General features: G+C 33.0%; 2 protein-coding genes and 1 pseudogene across 2 annotated transcripts; 1 reads left to right on the top strand and 2 right to left on the bottom strand.

Moving 5' to 3' along the window:
- Window positions 1-2,648: 2,648 nt before the first annotated feature.
- LOC122723149 lies at window positions 2,649-4,000 on the top strand (annotated as a pseudogene).
- A 4,868-nt stretch (window positions 4,001-8,868) lies between these two features.
- LOC110608579 (probable WRKY transcription factor 15) lies at window positions 8,869-10,504 on the bottom strand. Its single transcript, XM_021747844.2, has 3 exons — window positions 9,450-10,504; window positions 9,255-9,380; window positions 8,869-9,168 (listed from the first exon to the last, which is right to left on the bottom strand). Exons 1-3 carry the CDS (start codon window positions 10,136-10,138, stop codon window positions 9,012-9,014), a joined length of 972 nt encoding a protein of 323 aa, XP_021603536.2. The 5' UTR covers window positions 10,139-10,504; the 3' UTR covers window positions 8,869-9,011.
- Window positions 10,505-13,721: 3,217 nt separating this feature from the next.
- On the bottom strand, window positions 13,722-18,606 carry LOC110608510. The gene is made up of 5 exons (XM_043954262.1): window positions 18,331-18,606; window positions 16,617-16,780; window positions 16,047-16,223; window positions 15,086-15,635; window positions 13,722-14,949 (listed from the first exon to the last, which is right to left on the bottom strand). Exons 2-5 carry the CDS (start codon window positions 16,725-16,727, stop codon window positions 13,847-13,849), a joined length of 1,941 nt encoding a protein of 646 aa, XP_043810197.1. The 5' UTR covers window positions 16,728-16,780; window positions 18,331-18,606; the 3' UTR covers window positions 13,722-13,846.
- Between the last annotated feature and the right edge of the window lie 1,348 nt (window positions 18,607-19,954).

The following is a 19,954-nucleotide window of genomic DNA, read 5'->3' as shown; positions in this document are numbered from 1 at the left end:
TTATATAGAATAATATAAATAAATTAGTAAAGTGACACATATATAATAATTGAACAATATATATTAATTCAAAATACAATTATTCACGGTACATTAAATATTTAATATTTCGGAAGGTCAGACCCGGATTCAGCAATATCATTGAGATATTGACCATACACATTAGATGCAAATGACGGTGGTGGTTGTTGACGCTGAGCTATTTTCTCTGATATTCAAATTTTTTCTTGGCGAAATGTTTCACGAGCAATTTGATCAGAAATAGAATTTAAATCAAGCAATAAAATTTTATTTTCTTCTTTAAATTCTTTTAAGTTCAAAGCTCTACTTTTCATTAGTCTTCCCTTCTCTCTTTCTGCAGTTGCATTCGCCAACGATTCCACAAGCTTTTCATTATCAGCATGTAAGCATTTTAGAGCGGATGAAAAAGATTCGTCAAGTTTTTTCTTCAATTTTGCTTTTTTGACACCAAGAGGTCGATCCGATGATGTATAATCTCCTGCAATATCCTCATTTAAATGGATTGAAAAAGATGATAAGTTTGAAGATGGTACCATAGGCGAGTCAGGAGTAGGATTGTCCGACTCTGAGGACACATAAGATGAGCTTTGATTTTGAACTATTTTTTTTTTTAGAGCTACAATCTTTAAACTTCTCAGCATCCTTCATCATGCTCCAAACATGGTCAAATTTGAATCCTCTTTTGTAGTTTGGATCTTGCATTAGTAAAGTTTTCGCTTGATTGAGCTGCATAATTAGAAAAATGTTAAGAAAAATTCTAATATTTATGTACAAAGTAATTACAAAAAAAATACTCACCAGATCTTGCTCTGAAGCACCATTAGGATGTAAGTTTTCAACTTGTCGATAACAACCATTCAATTTTCTTATAGCCTTCTCAATAACTTGCAATCGATATTGCAAAGATCGTGGGTTGCGGGACTCCCAACACTCATTCTTTGCAATTTCATATGCTTCTGCCACCCGACTCCAAAAACGTTGACTAGATTGTTGTTTACCTATAATGGGATCTTATGAAATATCTAGATAAACTCCGCATTATAGCACATCTTCATTGGTAGAATATCCTGCAGATCTTGAAGTCATCGTTTACAAAGTGATTAAATATTGAAGGATATGGCTAACTTATGGTAAGTTGTAGATGTTGGCATTCCAATATATATAAGTGAGATGGAATCTCAGATAATAATTACATCAACAGTATTCTGATAGATCTTATCTAAAAATTGACCGTTGGATGGATTTCATTTCGATCTCGACCTTCAGATAGTATGCACCCCTATCCCCACATTTTTCAATGAAGTCAGATGGAATCTCATATAATAATTACACCAACAGTATTCTGATAGATCTTATCTAAAAATCGACCGTTGGATGGATTTCATTTCGATCTCGACCTTCAGATAGTATGCACCCCTATCCCCACATTTTTCAATGAAGTCAGATGGAATCTCAGATAATAATTACACCAACAGTATTCTGATAGATCTTATCTAAAAATCGACCGTTGGATGGATTTCATTTCGATCTCGACCTTCAGATAGTATGCACCCCTATCCCCACATTTTTCAATGAAGTCAGATGGAATCTCAGATAATAATTACACCAACAGTATTTTGATAGATCTTATCTAAAAATCGACCGTTGGATGGATTTCATTTCGATCTCGACCTTCAGATAGTATGCACCCCTATCCCCACATTTTTCAATGAAGTCAGATGGAATCTCAGATAATAATTACACCAACAGTATTCTGATAGATCTTATATAAAAATCGACCGTTGGATGGATTTCATTTCGATCTCGACCTTCAGATAGTATGCACCCCTATCCCCACATTTTTCAATGAAGTCAGATGGAATCTCAGATAATAATTACACCAACAGTATTCTGATAGATCTTATCTAAAAATCGACCGTTGGATGGATTTCATTTCGATCTCGACCTTCAGATAGTATGCACCCCTATCCCCACATTTTTCAATAAAGTCAGATGGAATCTCAGATAATAATTACACCAACAGTATTCTGATAGATCTTATCTAAAAATCGACCGTTGGATGGATTTCATTTCGATCTCGACCTTCAGATAGTATGCACCCCTATCCCCACATTTTTCAATGAAGTCAGATGGAATCTCAGATAATAATTACACCAACAGTATTCTGATAGATCTTATCTAAAAATCGACCGTTGGATGGATTTCATTTCGATCTCGACCTTCAGATAGTATGCACCCCTATCCCCACATTTTTCAATGAAGTCAGATGGAATCTCAGATAATAATTACACCAACAGTATTCTGATAGATCTTATCTAAAAATTGACCGTTGGATGGATTTCATTTCGATCTCGACCTTCAGATAGTATGCACCCCTATCACCACATTTTTCAATGAAGTTAGATGGAATCTCAGATAATAATTACACCAACAGTATTATGATAGATCTTATCTAAAAATCAACCGTTGGATGGATTTCATTTCGATCTCGACCTTCAGATAGTATGCATCCCTACCCCCACATTTCTCCTATTAAATCATGTATTCTTTAAAGATATAAACATAACTCATATTTTTCAGTTCATCTTAAATTCGAGTCAAGAAAATTCTATAGATCATTACTAAAAATGGATTTCTATGTTGGAGATACATCACATAATGATGCTGAAAATTCATCATCGTCTTCTTCAGATATTGATGATTACATTTCAGATGATAATGAGTTTGTAGTGGAAACACAAGCAGTTCATCAACAATTTCTTAGAAATAAGATGGTTTTGCAGCAAATACAAGATCAACATCGAGTTTCTAGAGGTGGCTCTGTTCTAGGTCATGTAGTAATCAATCGAGATCGTGAAGCGGCTGATCGTAATTTATTTCTGGATTATTTTTCAGATAATCCACGTTTCAATGATGTAATGTTTCGTCGACAATATAGAATGTCTCGAAATTTATTTCTTCGTATTGTCGATGCAATAAAAGCGCATGATACATACTTTGAACAACAAAGAGATGCAGTAGGTAAAATTGGATTATCTACTCTTAAAAAAATCACAGCTGTGTTTCGAATGTTAGCGTATGGTTTGCCGGCGGATGCTACAGACGAATATGTGAAAATTGGGGAGTCCACTGCAATTGAAAGAGATTTTGTCGAGCCATTGTTGAGGTTTTTGGTGAGCAGTATCTGAGATCACCAACTGCCGAGGATGTTGCAAGGCTTCTTTATATTGGTGAGCAACGTGGCTTTCCTGGAATGTTAGGTAGTCTCGATTGCATGCATTGGAAATGGAAAAATTGCCCTACTGCATGGGCTGGCCAATATACAAGTCGTAGTGGATCGCCAACAATTATTTTAGAAGCTGTAGCTGATTATGACTTTTGGATATGGCATGCATATTTTGGAATGCCTGGCTCTAATAACGATATTAATGTTTTGGAGTCATTGTATTTATTTTCTGACCTTGCTAAAGGTATTGCTCCTCCCGCTCATTATATTATTCAAGGAAACGTATATAATACGGGTTATTATTTAGCTGATGGTATATATCCGAAATGGTCAACTATTGTGCAAACTATTCATGAACCACAAACAAGGAAGAAGAAGTATTTTGCAATGAAACAAGAATCATGTCGAAAAGATGTTGAACGTGCTTTCGGAGTGTTACAGTCACGTTTTGCAATCGTTGCAGGGCCATCACGTTTTTGGAAAAAAAAAGTATTGCATGATATTTTAACTACATGTATTATCATGCATAATATGATAATCGAGGATGAACGTGATCTTAGTGCACCTATTGAAGACGGTAGAGAATTTTCAGCTCCAACTGTTGAAATGGCTGTCGATGAAACTACTCAATTTCAACAATTTTTAGCTCGACACAAAAAAATTAAGGATAAAGATGCTCATTTTGCACTTCATAATGCATTAATAGAGCATTTGTGGGAGCAATATACAAATTCAAATGATCATATAAATTAGCTTGTAATTTTTTATTGATAATTTAATATGTATGAGTTTATTTTATTTTTAGTTTGCTAATTAATGTTTAATTAATGTATGTTTATAATTAATGTTTAAGTAATGTTTTTTTATAATTATTATTTAATTAATATAATTTTATAATTAATATATTTTTATTTGTTTATTTATAAAATAATTAAATATTTGAATATTGGATGAAAATATAAAATATATAAATATTTAGAGTGAATATATAAAAGGGTAAACTATAATTTAGTCCCTCTGGTTTAGTGAAATGTAACCTTTCGTTCCTCTGTTTTAAAAAACCTTCAATTTAGTCACTGTGATTTTTAAAAACTATGCCATTAGTCCCTCCCGTTAGATTTTCAGTTAAATCAACGTTAATTTTAGTTAAAAAGACTAAAATATCCATTCTCTCTCCTTCTCCTTCCCCTTCCTCTTCTTCTTCTTTTTCTCCTTCCCGATCTCCTTCTTCTGCTTATTTTTCTTCTTCTCTTTTTCGATCTTCTTCTCTTTTCCGATCTCCTTCTTCTTCTTCCTCTTTTTCTTCTTCTTCTTCTCCTTCCCGATCTCCTTCTTTTGCTTCTTCTTCTTCTTCTTCTTCTTCTTCTTCTTCTTCTTCTCTTTTCCGATCTCCTTTCTTCTTAAGTTCCTTTGTGATGAATTACTCAACTCTGCTCTTGTTTGTCAGCACCTTGAGCAGTGCGTGGAAACTACAATTGAATTGCAGCAAAAATTGCGGTCATTATCAATGGAATTGAAAAATCTTAAGTGTAGGGAAGAATTTCTGGCTGCAACAAGTAACTGAGCACACGGGTGAAATTTGCCACCATAATAACATGCAAGAACATGTTGGGAAAAACTCTTCAACTCCTTTAGATCATCCAGGACCTTCTCTCTCATCAGACATGAATATTCAGGATGTGGAGAATGTGCCTTCTGTTGCTTTGAAAGAGTCACAAGCATATTGTCCTGAGTTGAGCACCATTAAGGATGACATTCTTCATCTGCAGAATCTGATTACCAGCATAGAATCACAACTTCTAAAGCAAGCTACGCGGAGGGAGTTTCTGGGCAGTGATTCTATAGGTCGTTTGTATTGGGCTTCTGCTACACCTGCTGGGCATGCTCGGGTTGTTGCTGATGGGAGTTTGACTTTGCGGCTCAGGAAAATATCAGATCATAAGGGCCTATCAGACAATGTTTCAATTTTCAAGCATTCTGCTTCACTTGGCATGAACACTTTTTTGGATTCGGAAGGGTCAAGAGCTTGTTTTCCATTCATGTTTAATCCAAATGATAGTATTCCTACATGCTCACCATGGGTTTCATATGAAACTGATTAAGAGTTTGAAGAGCTTATTGGTTGGTTGGGAGATAATGACCAAATGGAAAGAGAACTGAAAGAGTCTATTATCCAATGGTTAAAGCTACGATTCCATGAGACTCAACAAACTAGAAACACGGTTCAAGAAGAACGCCAAACAGCTTTGCCAATAGTCATGAACAATGACAAATCTCCATTTTCTAATTGTCTTGTTACCAAGGCTGCATTGTTTCTGGAGAAGAAGTACGGTGCTTGTGTTGAGCATGAGACCATTAACATGTTGAAGAAGAGAGGAAAGAAAGGCAAAGGAACAAGTGAAGAAGAAGAAGAAGATCGGAAAAGAGAAGGAGAAAAATAAGCAGAAGAAGAAGATCGGGAAGGAGAAGAAGAAGAAGAGGAAGGGGAAGGAGAAGGAGAAAGAGAGAAAATGGGTATTTTAGTCTTTTTAACTAAAATTAACGGTGATTTAACTGAAAATCTAACGGGAGGGACTAATGGCATAGTTTTTAAAAATCACAGTGACTAAATTGAAGGTTTTTTAAAACAGAGGGACGAAAGGTTATATTTCACTAAACCAGAGGGACTAAATTATAGTTTACCCTATATAAAATTATATGAATTTTTTGAGTGAAATATATAAATAAAATTAAAGTAAAATAAATAATATAATATTAAAGAGAGAGAAAAATATAAATAAAATATTTTTTTGACGTTAAAAATAATGTAAAAAATTGGAAATAATATTACACCATTGTGATGTAAAACATAAAAATAGTGTAAAAAGTGGTGCATAGCTCGGAGATTGCCTTATTGGTAATATAATTTTTAATAACATTTCATCTTAAAAGAATAAATAAAATTAATAAAATAGTGATATTATTATTATTGAGAAATAAGGGCATGGAGATTGATGAAGAAAGAGAAAAAGGCTTATGAGGGAGAGATGAGGGGAAGTGTCTGAATCTGGCAGATGGTTGTATTTTTGAGAAAGATAACAGTGTATCTCGCGTTTGTTGACAAAACATAATAATAATTTTATTATTTAAATTAGTAAAAATTTAAATTATAGGATAAATAAAAAATTTTTATTATTTTATCAATTACATTTTAATTTTTTAAGATGGATATAATTTTATTATTAAAATTATTTTTACAGTTATTTAAAAAGTATAAAAAATATAATAAAATTATAATTTTTAAAATTAAATAATAAATTTATTATTTAAATTAATTTTAAACCTTATTTGATTCAAAATAATCTATTTTTAGAAAAATTAATTTCTTGAAAACTATATTTTAGAGAAATTATTTTTTAAGAAGTATAATTTAAATATATTTAATTGATAAGTTAAATTTCAGAAAATAAATGGGTGTGACTATACAAATGATATAAATATTTTCACTTTAAATATATTTATAATATTTAATTTAATAAAAAAGTTATTTATTAACAAATACTTAAATTTTAAAAATTAAATACTTATTCACATAATAATTAATATATAATTTTTTTATGATAATAATAAACATTATCATAAATAAATAAAAATCATAATTGACATCATCAACTCATTTCACTCTTTCAACTGTCTTATCTATCACAACTCCTCGTATTAATGCTCAATTTGTCAACTCTTTCTCATTCATTTCTACTCTTTATTCAAACTTCGGTCTAAAATTTTTTCTTCCATATTATATTATAATAAATTTCACACATAAAAATAAAAAATTATTTTTAGAATAAAGACACTTGAAATCAATTTCATAGCTTCTCAAAAACTGTGCTTATATATCTCAAAACGTAAGCAAATCTGATATTGACATCAAAGCATGTAATTCCTTTCATATTTTCCATGGATTTATCAAATTATTCACTCATTATTTGTAAAAAAAAATTCAAATTAAAAATTTTCATTCTAAAGAGAAAAATTACTTAAAATGTAGTAATTTTGTGATGTTATTATGAAAATGGTAGTTGTGGTTAGCAAGTAATTAGGGTTGCATTTACTTCAATCCATCTTCCAATAACAAGTATGAAGAAAAAGCCAACGACTTTGGTAATAAACAAAATTAATTATGGTTGCAAAGGCACTTTATTCTCAGACAAAAATGATTAGGAGACATACTATTATATTATTAAACTAAAGTTTTTTACTACTAAATGATTAAACATTGAATATTATGGCAGAGATTATGGACCAGAAATATTTTTTTTTCTTTCTTTTAAAATATGTCTGTGGAGTTATGATTATTCAGCAGGAAACTAAATGGATTCTTCTATATGAAAAATATTATCTTGTTCATTAGGATGGGGTTGCTGCAAAAAATAAAGCCTTTTTGCAACATAAAAATTGCAATTTGCATTTTTAAATTTGTGAAAATTTTTTCTTTTATCAAACATGATTTAAAAAAAAAAAAAATTATTACTATTGTTGGGAAAATGTACTTGTTCAAACATTGACAAGGAGATCCCAATTAACTTGTGTTTTCCAACAATGATATGAGTAATCCATGACTAATCCAAAGGTATTTTCAAAAGATAAATCATAGTTTTTCATTTGCTTTTCTATAACAATATACCTATCTTGTTGGAATTTATTTATATTTTTATATTCATCTACTATGGATAGAGAAGGATAAAGACAAGGACTCTCTAGATTGTAATATCATTCCCATTAGCTAACTCCATGAAAAGATTTCAAGACTATGGTGTATAAATTGGGCCTACCACCCAAGCAAAAAACACCACTAGTGCCTGCGAAGAAAATAACACATGATGGTGCTTAGCTTTAGAGAACAACTTGTATTGGCTACTCCCACCCCATGCATCAATCAATAAGTTACCATTGCACTCCATCACTCTTTAAAATTTTATTTTGCATTCAAAAGGGTCTCAATGATCAAACCAAGAACTTAAATAATTAATAAAATGCTTTTTTAATTAAAGCTTTAAATCCCAGATTCTTGATGAGAATTAAGAGTATCCAATGACTAGAAAAAGTGTATTTTAAAGGCAACTTGCAGCAACGACAAACCCACAAGAAGAGGGTGAGATAATGGGAACCAAAATAAAAAAACAAAATAGAGGTTGCTTTATAAATAATGATGGAAATCCCAGTGGCCAGTAAGTGTCCATCTTGGAATTCTTGGTCCAGGTTTTGTCAAAATGATTTGAACACAAGGCAGGAGAATATCATGAAAACAGAATTGCAATTGATTTAGTTTGGTAAAACTGGAATTATTTATAGGGCTGTAAAATATCAAGTTTTGAGTCTATTAAATTCAAATCGGCCAGGAAAGATAAAAAGCTTGCTCCGCTGGCTCATCACTGGGCCTTGGTCAGTTGGGTCCGATCACTCGGCCTGTTTATACTTTCTAATGGTAAAAAATTATCGGTCTGGTTACGTTGCGCTCGGATCGCCCATGAACAGATTACAGATCCAAGTAAAAGTGAAATTCTGTAATTAAACCAGCGAAAATTCCTCAAGTTCCAATTCTTGATTTTTTTTTTAAATTAAAAAAAAAAATCTACTGTGTCTGAAGCAAATTAGATTTCATCAATTAGTAAAATATTAAAGAGCGTAATCCAGTTGAAGAGGTAAATCCGTTGTTGAAGTTATTATTACAGAAAAGAGAATCATATTTAAGAAGAAGAAGTAGAATAGGCTGTGAACTAACAGATTAAACCTGAATCATGAGGTTAGGTGAAGAGAATAAGAGTTTGGAGTGGCAATGATCACCTTCATAGGTGACGACTAACATAGTGGGATCCTGTAAACATCGTTCCACATGCTTTCTTGCAGGGCATCCCCTCTTGCTGCTGCATTTGTAATAGCTCCTTCAATACCAAAACATACAACATTTGTCAGACTTAACTATTGTTGGAAAATGAACAACTCCAAGTATGATCAAACATTTATATACCTGGGATAAGGAGATCCTTTAATGGGCTTTTGTCCATACTTTCTCCAAGTGTAATCATCTGGCGGTATCTCAGCTAATTTGCAACTTAAAGCTGGGACCTGAATTATTTTCTTCATTCTTAATTTCCTGTATAAAAGAAAACATTAAAACTACCATCGAAAGCGAAATAATATTACATAGTAAAGGAGGATTTACCTTCGCTTAGAACAGTGACATCCACCGGTTGAGGCTAGGCACTTGGTACTAGTCTCTTCACTCATCGTCCCACTCTTGCTCTTCGGAAACATTGAGGAAGAGTCTCGAGATGCCCCAGTTTCAGATGCTGAATACTGAACTAATTGCTTCTCAATGCCACCTCTTCCATCCAAGCTTAAGAAAGGTGAGCTTGGCAGTGAAAAGGAGAGGTTTGGTATCATCGCAGGGTTTGTGAAATCCACATTGGCTTTAGAATTACTATTTCCCCTGTCAAAGCTGAAACTGGTGGTGTGGCTCAATGAATTGGTTGCTTGAATACTCTGAAGAGGGAGTAGTTGTCTAACTATACGGGTTTCTGTAGTCAAGTTGCACCCTGAACTCTGAGGCATAGAAGTAGAATTATCCATCAACTCAACAGGGTTTATGTCATGGGGAAGTGGCAAAGGACCTTTTCTGATCCTTTTAGAATCTGACTGTGATGGTCCATCAAGGAGAGTAAGAAGATTTCTGAATTCATTGACAGCACCTTGAGCAATCAAACTTACTTCTTGAATGCTTCTCTTGTGAGTTGTATCAGAGATGCAGCAGAACAGACGATGAGCTTGCCTGAAGCTACTTTGTGCAACCTCATGAACTTTGAAATCCCATCTTGGGGTCGATGAAACACAGACACCTGAAGTTTCCTTCATGAATATGATATGGTCTAATTAAATCCACCAGAAAGAAGGACTTGATTACAGATGAATTAGAAGGTCACGTTCCGTCACAGCTGATGATATGAAGTATCTGTAGTCTTATAGATGCAAAAGCGCTAGATTCTGATAATACTGATGACAGAGTCACACAGCTGAGTCAGAAGCAATTAAAGTGTCTGCAAAATATAACCAACCCAGTTATTGAAGCATTCACTATATATTTTTTTTCTCTTAAATCCTTTTGGGGATGTACACATCTGATCAAATCCAACGAGCTGTCCAGGTAGTCAGTGGTAGCTTGGAGCCTTGGACTACCCAATAAAAAGCTGGATAATAACAAAATAAGCATTAATTTTTTATTTAAAAGAGAGAGAGAGAGAAGAAAGGGGGAAAAAATGAAGATAGGAATGGTGGAGTAGAAACAAAGGTGACAGAAAAATATCATGCTCAAGTTGCAGTTTTCAGGTTTACGTTTTCTATATTATAATTAATGAAAAGATTCAACAGAACCACAAAGAAAATCAATAAAAAGGTTTTTATTTAAATTTATCATAGGACTTGTGTATTGCTAGCTAGTCGCAGGATGTGTGTTTCCACCCAATTGCAAATTCCCATTTCCGGAAGCAATTTCTTCAGTCTAGATACTAGGTATAGCATCCCAGCAATAGCAAGAGAAGCAGTTTTTAATTAGTAAACATTATTTTTTAGACCAATTATTTATACCCTAAATTTTTTATTTTAGACAATTAAATCAATTTTTTAAAATTTATCATCAATTTATCTATAAATTTAAATTAATTTTATCAAAATTTGAGATTATTTTATTTAAAAAATTAAAAATATAATTAATTAAAAAATAATAAAAAAGCACATGTGATGACATGTGATATTTTTAAATTTTAATTAAAATTAATTTGAGTTCATGGATAAAATCGTGACAAATCTTAAAAGTTTAATTTGTTATTAAGATCGAAAGTTTAGAATATATATGTGAATTAATCAACACGTTTAAATTATTTAATTGAATAGGTCTAATTTTAATTATAAAAAAATTTAAAAGAAGCATATAGTGAAATCCCTTTCACTTGCAATATTTATTTGTGGTGATGTGGATTGTGGGGCACGTACAAGTGATGATACAAAAAAGATTGAGAGATTTAGGTGAAGAAATTTGGCAGCATGTGGCATCATCTCCACTTGCCCATGAATCTAATCCACTATAGCCAGCCAGCCAACCAACCAACAGATGATATTTCAAAATACGAAGCAGTTTCTTTCACTCAAGAATTTGGACCATTAGCATTTATCGTTATTGGTTTCCTGATTGAAGCATGCTTGTACCAAAGGGTGGCTTTTAGTGGCTTTGCCTCTACTCTTCCCATTATTTCATTGTTTATTTCCCTGTAGTTATCGCGCACTTACCAGACAATATCAGATAAAACCATCTGTCAAATAAATATTACCTACACATACAATGTGCGATCTGATGTTAGACATTTGCAATCATGTTCTATAGCACTAAGATACTTGGGACTCAAAAAGATATACCAGATTTTAAGGCCATGATCGTTTGAACTTTGATGGGTTTGAGTCTGGTAATGGTATTAGAAAAAGATTTCCTGTCTAACATTAGATGTAATCAATACCTTCAAAGAAAAAAACAAAGAGCATAAGATGACAAAATCAAATAGCTCAAGTATCCATCTAAATGGATTTCATGTGTTGGTTTGCTGGACCACTTAACATTTGAAAAATGAATTGTTACGGTTCAGCCAAGAAATCAACTAAACTGGCATGTGAATATCATTATGAAATGCTAGTTGCATTCCAAATTCAATCTTTCACCATTGGATTTTTTGAGTTAGCTCACTCTGAATCCACTTACCATTGTTTTTCTTTTTTAAAAAATTGTCCTTTCGTAGTTAATTATTTATTAGAAATATTAAATTTACTACATAATATCTATTAGCAATATTAAAAATGATATAATTGAGAATATTACAGGTACAATTTCAATTGAGAAATCTTATTTCACTATGGATCTAGAATATTATTGATTTTGGGAGAAAAAGATATGCGGTAGCATTTTCCCATGGTTCTGAAGAGGTAAGCAAAGTTGAAAGTGAGATTTAGCACATGGACTTCCATATGGACCACCCATACATATGAGCCCTTGAACTCCAACTAGCTAAGAAAACGACCTTTAAAGTTTCCGCTTACCACAGATCCAGAAATGGCTCTTATATATAAATTTTTTTCTTTAGTTACCATCTTACAAAGAAACATTAATAAAATAATTCTTCCTTTGATCTGCTTCTCATGGATGCAACTCTGCTTTCCTGCGAAGCAACCTTGCTCCCACTTATAAAGTAATGTTTTGAGATCCAGAAAATAAGATTTACAAGGGTTGTGTAAATTTAGATGGAGAGGAAGATTTCTCTCTTTTTATTCTTTCCCTTTTATCTGTCACTGACGCCTAACGGCTTCCATGCTACAGTGTAACATGCTTTTTCATGTAGGTCCATGCGTACAAGGGCGTCAGGCGTTCTCTCCACACCAGGCGAGCCATTTAATTCTCTCCGGCGAGCATGTAGATAGGGCTGCTCTGGAGCATGTAGATAAGTCTGTAAGGTGATTGGACCTGTTGTCCCTCTTTATGTCACATAGGCTGAGCTGGTATTAGGTGGACCTGGATCCGTAAGTGACTCGGTCCGCTCCATGGACTTAAATCAAGGTCGAAGATATTAAACCGATCTATTTGAAAGGCTTCATGAGATTTGGGTTATGACTGCCTTCACGAATCTTACCTCTTAGCTGGATGCGTGAAACCTGACGGTTATCACTTTTCTATGTGAAAGTACCTCTTCTTAACCTTTTACTTTAATTTAGCTATTAAGAATTCATCCATAAAATTAAATATGCACAGTAACAAAAATATCATCCCACCCCAGCAAAAAAATAACAGGTGCTTTTGTTGGAGGGGACAAGGACTATGGATGGCAACGGATCGGATATTTTCGAGTACCCGATCCGACCGAATCTTAATAGAACGGATTTGGATAGTTATAATCGAGTTTGGGATGAGTTCAGGTTTTAAAAATAATACCCGTTGCGGGTTCGGATCGAATTCGGATTTTATGTACAGGGTACCCACTATCCGAACCTGTTTATATAAATAATTAATTTAATATAAAAAATATATTTTATAATAATATTTATAAATTTTTTTTATATATTTTTATTTAAAAATTTAAATTTAAATATTCTTTAGAAATATTAAATTTTTTAAATGAAAATTATTAATAAAAAATATTTTTTATATAAATTATTAATTAAAATATATAAGATTAAACGGGTTCGGATTTTATTCGGATAATCGAGTTTGGGACGGATTCGGATAGTTTAAATTAATTTTTAATCGAGTTTAGATATTACTAATATAAATCGGATTCAGATTCAAATAATTTAATTTTCGCGGTAGCCTACACTCTTACATCCCTGACAAGGACAGTGGGGTACATGAAAAGATTGCTCTAGCTAGAATGAAAATCAAAAGCGTTAAGATCCGCCATCTTTCTGAAAGTAATTGATTTTAATTTCTGAAGCTTGGAAATCACAACAAACAATGTTAGCAATGATAGGATACAGAACCGTAATGCATTTATCTTTCAGATATGATGCTATCATCAAATTCTAATTGAACTATGAAATATTTTTTCTTCCAGCATAACCTAGTCTTGACCTTCTAATTCTCACTGGTGAAGACCGGTTCTCTCCGTGGACTGCCGTCTTGGCTCTGAATTTTCGGTACTCTCTGGATCTCAAAACTCCCTCCATAATGTTGATATCTTCAAGAATTTCGCGTCTAGAAAGAGATGCAAGACTGGGTAGTATCTCTCTCTGGAAATCTTTCATTCTCCTTCCCCTCTTTAACTTCAATCCAAAATCTTTTAATTCCATGTCATTTACTTCAAATGGCTTTGATGATACAGAATTGTCATCCATATTGCTTTCCGCTAGATTTAAAGTAATTAACTCAAAAGAATCTAAAGAACACTGTGGTCGCTCCCTCTTGCCATCTTCCATATCCTTTAATCCCACTTTTGTAAAAGAAACCTGATCACAAGCTGAATGGTCTGAGGATATATGGATGAGCAATTCAGCTGCTTGTTGGATAAAAACATCTACTTGAGCTGATACTTCTTTTTTCTCGTAGTTGCCATTTTTAAGGTCACTGCTGTCAGAAATTCTTTCGTCATGCTCACTTGTTAATGCATCAACAAGTTGTGATCCTAAGCAGGATGTAATGCCAGAATATTTTCTCTTTGCAGTACTTGAATCATTATAAGAGATGCAGGACTTCCAGGAAGCAGGAGATACGTTACCATGTTCTTCTAGAAAAGTATTTTGATTTTGATGAGAGCATGAAACAAGAGCATTCTCTACCTCACTCTTCTCATAACTCACTTCTCCAGCAAATTTTGGCTTCAGCTCAACATTGCCACTCTTTTCATCTCCACTGCAGCAATCAAGTTCTTCAGAACATTCATTTGATTGCTCAGTGGGTTCTTTTATCCGAAATGTGCTTGGACAAGTTCCATCCTGCATGCTGCCGGTACATCCATCAGGACCATCTTTGGAGTTTGATATTGGAGGACAGGCAGGCATGTTATCATCTGAGCAACAAATTGAGTCATCCAGATGAACTTTGTTGAGGTCCAACTGGCCTCCTAGTTCTGAAGTGAACTGTTCCATTGGGGTGGAATGATCATCAGGTGGAACATCATCATGGAAATCTCTAATTCCTGCATGGAAGACCAATAAAAAAGAGCTAGTCTCTATAGTCGAGTATATTCTTAAATTTCACAAAATCAAAATGTAGCAGCACAACTTCAGGCCCATAAAACTGTAACCATTTTTGTACAGCTAATTAGAAGATACCTTCACTGGAAAATGTCTGGACTTGACAGCATTCACTATGCATAGAGCTACTTTCTGCAATCTCATTAGATAGATCCTTATTCACACTGGTTGAAATTACAGGATTAGAGAAAGTATAACCTTGTCGTTCATGCTTGCTCTTAGAATGAGTTTCCACAAAGAAATGGCCAAGAGTTGGAGGGCATTTTGCATCCCCATCTGGTATCCTCCCAACTGATTCTTCCAAATCAATTACATTTTGAGAGTAGGAATAACTTTTCCTAGTGAAACAAGTTCTAGTTGTATCTCCCTTTATTCTAGCATTCCCTCCAATGCTAAGGGAAAGCTTCAATTCCACTGCATCTGAAAAGTTGCTAGAAAGAGGAAGCTTAGTGTCTCTAAGATCATCTAAACAATTTTGAAAATTCCCTCTCTTTAGAAAATCCTTCTCAACTTGGTCAATGAATTCATCAGCAGAAAGTTGAAGATCAAGAGGCTTGTGCTGCAGTTTATTATTTGTACCATGGCAATCCTCTGACAACTCCTGGCTTATGAAAGGTATTGAGTCCACCTGAAAGGCAAGCTTAGTCCATTTAAACTAAAGAAAGTGCACATCATGGTCATTCTCATGATATTTAGCTAGCTCAGCAACGGAGGATAAATATGATATATCATGTCTGCCCTTTCTTCGACCATATATATGTGCTCTCTTGAGGACAAAATGTCCACCTGTATTTATAAAAGAAAAGAACTTTTCAACTGAAGTTCTAATCAGGTCGCTACTACTGGCATTGCCAACTTTAGTATATGTGCTTGATTAGCCTTTCACATGACATGTCCCAGAAGAATTAAGTTCAGCCAGAGCAAAAATAAATAAATAAATAAATAAAATGTCAGGTAATAGACAAAGAAAAGCCTGCTGAATCCCCTTCCCTCTACAAAGGATCACTTGCAATAGACTTCTAAAAACTGGTAGGCTTACCTTGGCAGTGGAGGAGAATCTAATATCTTTTGCTGGTGGTTCATATCTTGTAGGATTTGTAAGAAGGAAAGATGACTGAGCTTTTGGATTCCATGAATTGCATGTATTACAGTTTCTCCAATCAAAGTCATTCATTAATGATTCCTGTACACTGTATAGCCGATGGAGCTCATGGACCTAAGCAAATGTCATAATAAAAAAATCCTTGTGAAGTCTTTTCATTAGAGATATTTGTATCAGTGAGAACCAACCAAATTCAAGGACCTTAATAAATTTCAGAAACAAATAGAGATAGGTTAAGGAGATAGAAAGCTATGCTTTTCATAACTTCTAATTCAACATCCATGCCCCTCCATGAAACCTTCTAATTCCATCACATCCATGCCTCATTGTTCACCAATGAGACCAGAGCTTTGATGAATATAACCAAGAAGCTCATGAATCCACAAGTATTCATATAAGCTATAAATTTCAGAAGTGACCCAAGGATTAGATTTAGATCCACTCACAGAAATAACCTGATATCAAATCAAGCTAAAAATATGTTGTGCTGCCAGGGTGAGCTCATACCTGATTCCTAAATACAACATCCTGATTGAGCATTGTATGCTTTAGAACTTCTTTAAATGAATCTGTATATAATTGAACTGGATTCAGATCAATATCTCCTTGCATCATCATTTTCTCCTTGTCCAATGTGAACTAGCGCAACAAGTTCATGACAACTTGCATCCCTAAAGACAGTTTTCATGAGGAATTTTAGTTGACACATCATCCTGACATAGCTTATGCAAAAAGATATTCCCCATTATGAAATAGGCAGCTCAATAATACTTATGAAGTACATTGTCCACAAGCTAGTGTCAGCATAATATCCCATATATTATCAATATTAGGTAAGCATTCATATAATGCAAGTCATTTCCTGAACAAAAGCAAATGATACAAATAGTTAATATAAATGCTAAAAATAAACAACATTATTTAATAGCAGCGAAAGTTCGAGGGACTCAAAGCCACAGTGAATCTAAACATCAAGGTGCCTCAAGCATCAACTTCCCTCTTTGACCTTTGTACCTCTTAATGATCCTATTCTCCCATTTTCATCTGAAGTTTCGGTAATAAAATCTAGGATAAAAGCCAATTCTAACAACTTCAATACTCCTCCATCCTACAAAGATAACCTAGCTTTACGTTTTCATCCATTCCAAATTATAGGTCATACTCCTTTTTGAGTAATTTATTTGTTAGTCCTTAATTTACCTCTATTTAATTTGCATAGTTAAAGTAACACGAATATTAATTTCTAATAAAGAAAAATGAACGGAAGGTATATTATAAAAGACTAAACAAAATTTATTGTTTTAGCTATATTAACAACATTTTCTTTTGAAAATAAAAGTAAGCATATGACTGCATACATTTGTGGATGGAAGGAGTATATTAATTTATAAAAATACTCAAGCTTGTATGGATACCATAAATTAAATGTCAAAAGCATGATAAATCTCATTGCTTAACAATAGGAATTATCTCCTCCTCTTCCTTGAACTTCCTGAACATGACGTGTTTTCACTATGCTGCTCTTTACCACCTCACACTTAGGTATAATATGATCATTAACAATTATCCACATGATTTAGACAATGCAATTACTTCTGAATTCTGATAGCAAGTCTGTTAAAATGTACAATTATACATAATGCAGCAATGCTGCACTAGAAGTCCAATCGAAGACTCGATAGAATTCATGCAGCCAGCCCATTCAGATTTAAAGGATTTGGTCGAAAGTTAAATTAGTTTTGGAGATGAAAATATGTTGTTTGCTTAATTACCCAGAACATAATTGAAGTTTTTTTTTTCTTCCGGCCCCTGAATTAGCTCCCTTTGTCCATAAATTGGAAAAAGTTGCTAAATTATCTTCCCAATAGGCTAGAAAAACAGAGTTAGAAAAAACCACAGCATACAGATATTTACTCAAAGGTCCTACAGTAGATGAAGCGTACAAGCTAAAAGGATAAATAGCTTTGAAAACGTTAAATAAATACATAAATAGATTAAAGAAACAACCATAAACCTCGTGATAAGCAAAAGGAATCTTAAGCTGTCTTCTTTGACATTGGCATGACATGAAAAATTCCAATACTATACAAAATGACATTTACCGATCAAATTCCTTCCAACTCATACATAGAAGATATCAAGGCAGTCACACTATATAACATCAAAACATGATTAAAAAAAATCAGAAATCACAGAAGATGTAGAGAAAAGAAGAAAGTACCAAGAGGCAAGTAACCAATCATAATCTGCTGCTGCTTCTTTACAATCCCAGAAGAAGAAGAAGAAGAAGGAGACGAGGGAGGAGAATGCAAGTGATGTTATGTATATATATATATATAGAGAGAGAGAGAGAGAGAACCAGTAAAGACACAGAGGGAGGATATTATAAGGAGGTGAAGAGTAGAGAAAAGAAAAGAAAGGGAATCAGATGAGGGCTGAGGCTGAGTGTGGGATCATAATTTCTAATTTCTTGTCATTGTCATGGGACTCCCTCTTGGATTCTATTTTAGTAAATAGATTTTGGGTTTTAAAAAAAGACGACAGTTTCAACAGCAAAAGCACGATTGCGGTTATTTACTTCTTTGTCCCTACTCTCTCTCTCTCTTTAGAGCTTGGTCCCCATGGGCCTTGGCCTTCCAATGCCCTACCATTTTTCCCCCTGTTCCCTGTTGGATTTAAGAACTCGTTTGGACGGTGGAAAAAAGAGCGGAAATAAAATAAGTGAAAAAAATAGAGTGAGATACTCACATTTTTATTTAAATAAATTAAAATGAAAAAAAAATAAATAAAAATATATTTTATCTTTTTCAGATATTCTCTCTCTATCTAAATAAAATTTAAAAATGAGAAAAAAATATATAATAAAAGTATAATAAGAGAAAATAATAAAAAAAATTTCCTTCGCAAGGAAGGAAAATATTTATATTTCATATGTCCTGTAAAAATAAATTTATAATTATTCCTATGTACACTAAAATAAATATCCACATTATTTTTATTATTAAATTATTTTTAAAATTAATAAACCTTATCTTTCTTCCGAAACAATACTCTTATTTTGTTTAATTTATTCTTTACTTCTTTTTTTCAAATGTACAATTAAAGTATTAATTTTTTTTACACTCACAAATATAATTTAACGTGATAAATATGTCTGAATAAATTTAAAAAATTTTAAATTTATTTCTTTAATTTTTAATTTAATTTTTTTATAAATCTTTTTGTATTAACTTATAATCAAAGAAATACTAAATTACGTAAACATGAAATACATTGATTTTAAGTTAGGTATATGAGCAGGCTCATCAATTATGGGTAATAAATGGCAAATTTATTATTTAATTTTTATATTATAAGTAAAATTTTTCATATTATAAAATAAAAATTAAATATTAAATTTTCCATAAAGTTATTTGTTGGCCAGTATTTATCTTTTAGCCAGCCAAATGCCAATCCCTCTTGGCTTGCTGTAGACAGAGAGGCTCTCCTCTACCTAACTAGCAATTCTGAGTGTATGACAGTGACTCGTCTTTACATGATTTTTCCTATATTTTTGCTATTCTCTCAAAATTTGTTTAGCTCATATAACAAACAAAAAAATTGCTCTTTAATTTTTATTTTGTCGACTAAAGTAATTGTATAAAATAAATAACATAAATAAACGAATGTGATAGTAGCTCGGTGGCGATGGGCCATAGGTTTGGCCCATACCAACCAGGCATAGCCATAGGAGAACCCACTTAAAAAGAGTCTAAGTTAGCAGCACCCGAACTCTAAAGCCTTTTTTATTTTTTGTCTGAACTCAAAAATAATATTTTGTCAGAACAATAAATTCCGGCCATGAT

Source organism: Manihot esculenta, chromosome 2, assembly GCF_001659605.2.
Source record: "Manihot esculenta cultivar AM560-2 chromosome 2, M.esculenta_v8, whole genome shotgun sequence".
Classification (NCBI taxonomy): Eukaryota; Viridiplantae; Streptophyta; class Magnoliopsida; order Malpighiales; family Euphorbiaceae; genus Manihot; species Manihot esculenta.
The sequence above is the reverse complement of the archived record's forward strand: the minus strand, read 5'-3'. Positions and strand labels throughout refer to the sequence as shown.

Excerpts from the sequence above, each read along its gene's own strand:
- LOC110608579 (XM_021747844.2), bottom strand. The coding sequence starts at position 10,138 with ATGAAGGAAACTTCAGGTGTCTGTGTTTCATCGACCCCAAGATGGGAT. Across the intron at positions 9,381-9,449 it reads TGTCACTGTTCTAAGCGAAG|GAAATTAAGAATGAAGAAAA; the intron begins GTAAATCCTCCT and ends TCTTTTATACAG. Across the intron at positions 9,169-9,254 it reads AAAGGATCTCCTTATCCCAG|GAGCTATTACAAATGCAGCA; the intron begins GTATATAAATGT and ends TTGGTATTGAAG.
- LOC110608510 (XM_043954262.1), bottom strand. The coding sequence starts at position 16,727 with ATGATGATGCAAGGAGATATTGATCTGAATCCAGTTCAATTATATACA. Across the intron at positions 16,224-16,616 it reads ATGTTGTATTTAGGAATCAG|GTCCATGAGCTCCATCGGCT; the intron begins GTATGAGCTCAC and ends ACATTTGCTTAG. Across the intron at positions 14,950-15,085 it reads CCAGACATTTTCCAGTGAAG|GAATTAGAGATTTCCATGAT; the intron begins GTATCTTCTAAT and ends TCTTCCATGCAG.